This window comes from Lipotes vexillifer, unplaced genomic scaffold (assembly GCF_000442215.2).
Source record: "Lipotes vexillifer unplaced genomic scaffold, Lipotes_vexillifer_v1.1 scaffold147, whole genome shotgun sequence".
In the NCBI taxonomy this organism is placed as follows: Eukaryota; Metazoa; Chordata; class Mammalia; order Artiodactyla; family Lipotidae; genus Lipotes; species Lipotes vexillifer.
Genome location: NW_006778796.1, coordinates 3148578 through 3151058, shown reverse-complemented (window position 1 = coordinate 3151058; position 2481 = coordinate 3148578). Strand labels below are relative to the sequence as shown.

The window sequence follows — 2481 nt, the reverse complement described above, 5'->3', positions numbered from 1 at the left end:
CCTTTTCCCTCTTCCACTCCACCCCTCCCTCTTCCTCCCTCCCTCCCTGCTTTCTTCTCTCCCTCCCTCCTTTCGCATTTAGCCAGTCTACCTTCCAGACTCTTAGAACGAGTTTTATCCTGCTTACTTTTCGGAACCCAGTGAAGTCCCTCTCTGTATACCCTGAGCTATTTACACCGTGGCCCCTTCCCCGCCGGTGCCAAGCCCACTTCGGGCGCTCACATTCTTTAGGACAGTTCGAGCTCCTTCGACTAAACCATTATCCCGCCTGTTAAAGAAGGAAGAGGAGGCCGAACAGAAACAAACCCCACCAGGCGGAGGCGCGGCTGTTCGTTACAGTCAATACACAACCACAAAGAGGAAAGGAAAGCCCCAATCATCATTCCGCAGAAAGACGAATCTCCTCTCTCCCTCTCATCTCTCTCTCTCTCTCTCTCTCTCTCTCTCTCTCTCTCACACACACACACACACACGCACACGCACACGCACACGCACACGCACACACACCCCAAAATCAGGATTCGGGGCTGGGCAGAGCTGGGAGGCTCCAGGCGCGGGCGCCGGGCGCTGCTTGCGAAACGCAACCGGGCAGCGGCGGGGCGCGCGCGGTCTCCGCGGAGCCGCAGTCTGGGTCGAGGGGCTGGGCCGGCGGCGTCGGGAGGAGCCCGTTCCTAGCGTCCGCAAGGCGGCTCCCCGCCCGGCTTTCAGGAGTCGTCCCAGAGCCGGCGGGATGGCGTGTCCCCCGCGGGGTGGGGATCCTCTTCGCGTCCCATCGCGACCGCTTCGTCCGACCGAGCGCTTCCCGCGCCGATCGCCCGAGACTTGGCTTCTCGTCCTCCCTCCCCTCTCCGACTTCCCCTCCTTCCGACCTCCGACTACTGCCCGCTCGCCAGCTTCTACCTTCCCCGTCCCTTACTCCTCTGCCCCTTTCTCTTCGCCTTCCGCCAAGTTTTTCTTTCCCGCTTCCCTCCCTCGACGTCTCCTCGGAATCTTCGCTTCCCCTCTTCCCCTCACGCCTAATTCGGGGACTCCCAGGCTGGTGAGCTCGGAGCGAAGTTCCGCGGTCCTGGGCCGCCGTCCCCTCTCCGCCCGGCAGCCCGGCCCAAGCGCAGCCCCGCCGCCCCGCCGCTCCGTCGGCGCCCGAGACCCGAACGCACGGCCGGGGCGCCCCGCCCGCGGGGAGGAAGGCTCCCGCCTGGCTTCGGGCAGCATCTCCACCCGAGTCTCCCTGGCCTCAGCGGTAAAGAACGGTGCGCACTCAACCCGGGCAGAAATTTTCGTTAAAAATGCCATGGGGTGGTTTGGACGCCCCGACTCTCAAAGAAGCAAAACACGAGAAAAAAAGAAAATTAAAAAATTGTCTGCTACGGCTCCTTGGCTTGTGCTGTCTCTGCATCCATCTATCCATCTGTCCGTCTATCCGTCGACCTCCCTCCTTCTATATTTTCGTCCTCTACTGGGATCCGTTGGTTATCGTTTTCAAAAATGTTATTGAAAATAAAAATTAAAAGCTCGAATCTGTTACGAAGTAGTCTTGAAAACCTAATTCTCTCCCACAATCAAAACGTGGAGAGCCTCTGCCTTTATCAGTCTCTATTTTCTCTGCCCACATTCACTAGCACCACTGTTCCCCATCAGATCCTAAAGGGGGGGGGGCGACGAAGAAAGAAAAATAAAATAACAAAAAAGAGAAATCCCCTAAGTTAAAGCAGTCAGATTTCCACCTTAAAGTCCTTTTTCAGAATAGCCAAGTTTCCCCAAGCCAGCTTTTCCAAAAGTTGGAGAAAGCTGAGAAAACCGACCGGAAACCTACGAGCAAATAGCTTAAAAATATAGATGAGTTGGGGGTGTCAAGAAGCTCGAATTCTCTATCTGCAAAGCTCTAAGATGCAACCGGGGGTGTCGGCTCACCTCATAGATATCTTCGTACTTGACATTCTCCACGAGCTTCCAGAGCATGATGGCAGCCGGGTCTCTAGGAGGTGAGTGCATTCATGTGAGGAGCAGATGTCTGGCTTCTCAGGACTCCGCTGTCTGTAATGATCCATCTATAATTGGAAATGGGGGATACACACCAAATCCGACGCTCCTCTCCCATCGCAACTTATATCTGTTGTCTCAAACAATAGGCTGGAGAAGTAAGCCTCAGCTGAGAGAAAAACATTATTACACACACAGGAGTTAGATGCAACCCACTGACATATATATTATAAAAATCATAAACACGTATTTATACCCAGACACTCACATTTAGTTATATAAGCACCCCTGGGTCACACAGAGCCTACAGACTCTAAACATGCATTTAAAGGAGAGAGAGTCGGTCAGTGTGATTAATATAAATATAGACATTTAAAAACCTCTATATTGAAAATGATGAATCATTGTAGCCACTGACTAAAGCCTTTACAGCTCATAAGGAGAAACCAGGGTGCCAACAGTCCCCCATTTTCTATGTAGATTTTTAAAGGGGACCATTAC

The 2481-nt window shown here is 53.4% G+C and overlaps 1 protein-coding gene across 2 annotated transcripts in view; it reads right to left on the bottom strand.

Annotated features, from left to right (window-relative positions):
• The window catches only part of TFAP2B (transcription factor AP-2 beta), a 25285-nt gene extending 22804 nt beyond the window's left edge, over positions 1–2481 (bottom strand). The window contains exons 1-2 of one of the 2 annotated variants that reach the window (XM_007451920.1): positions 2395–2481; positions 1912–2149 (exon numbers count right to left, since the gene is read on the bottom strand). In XM_007451920.1, the coding sequence (XP_007451982.1) occupies positions 1912–1992 (81 nt within the window). In that variant the 5' untranslated portion in view covers positions 1993–2149; positions 2395–2481. Of the gene's footprint in view, positions 1–1911; positions 2150–2394 lie in introns of those variants that run through there. The other variant, XM_007451919.1, reaches the window with a different exon arrangement.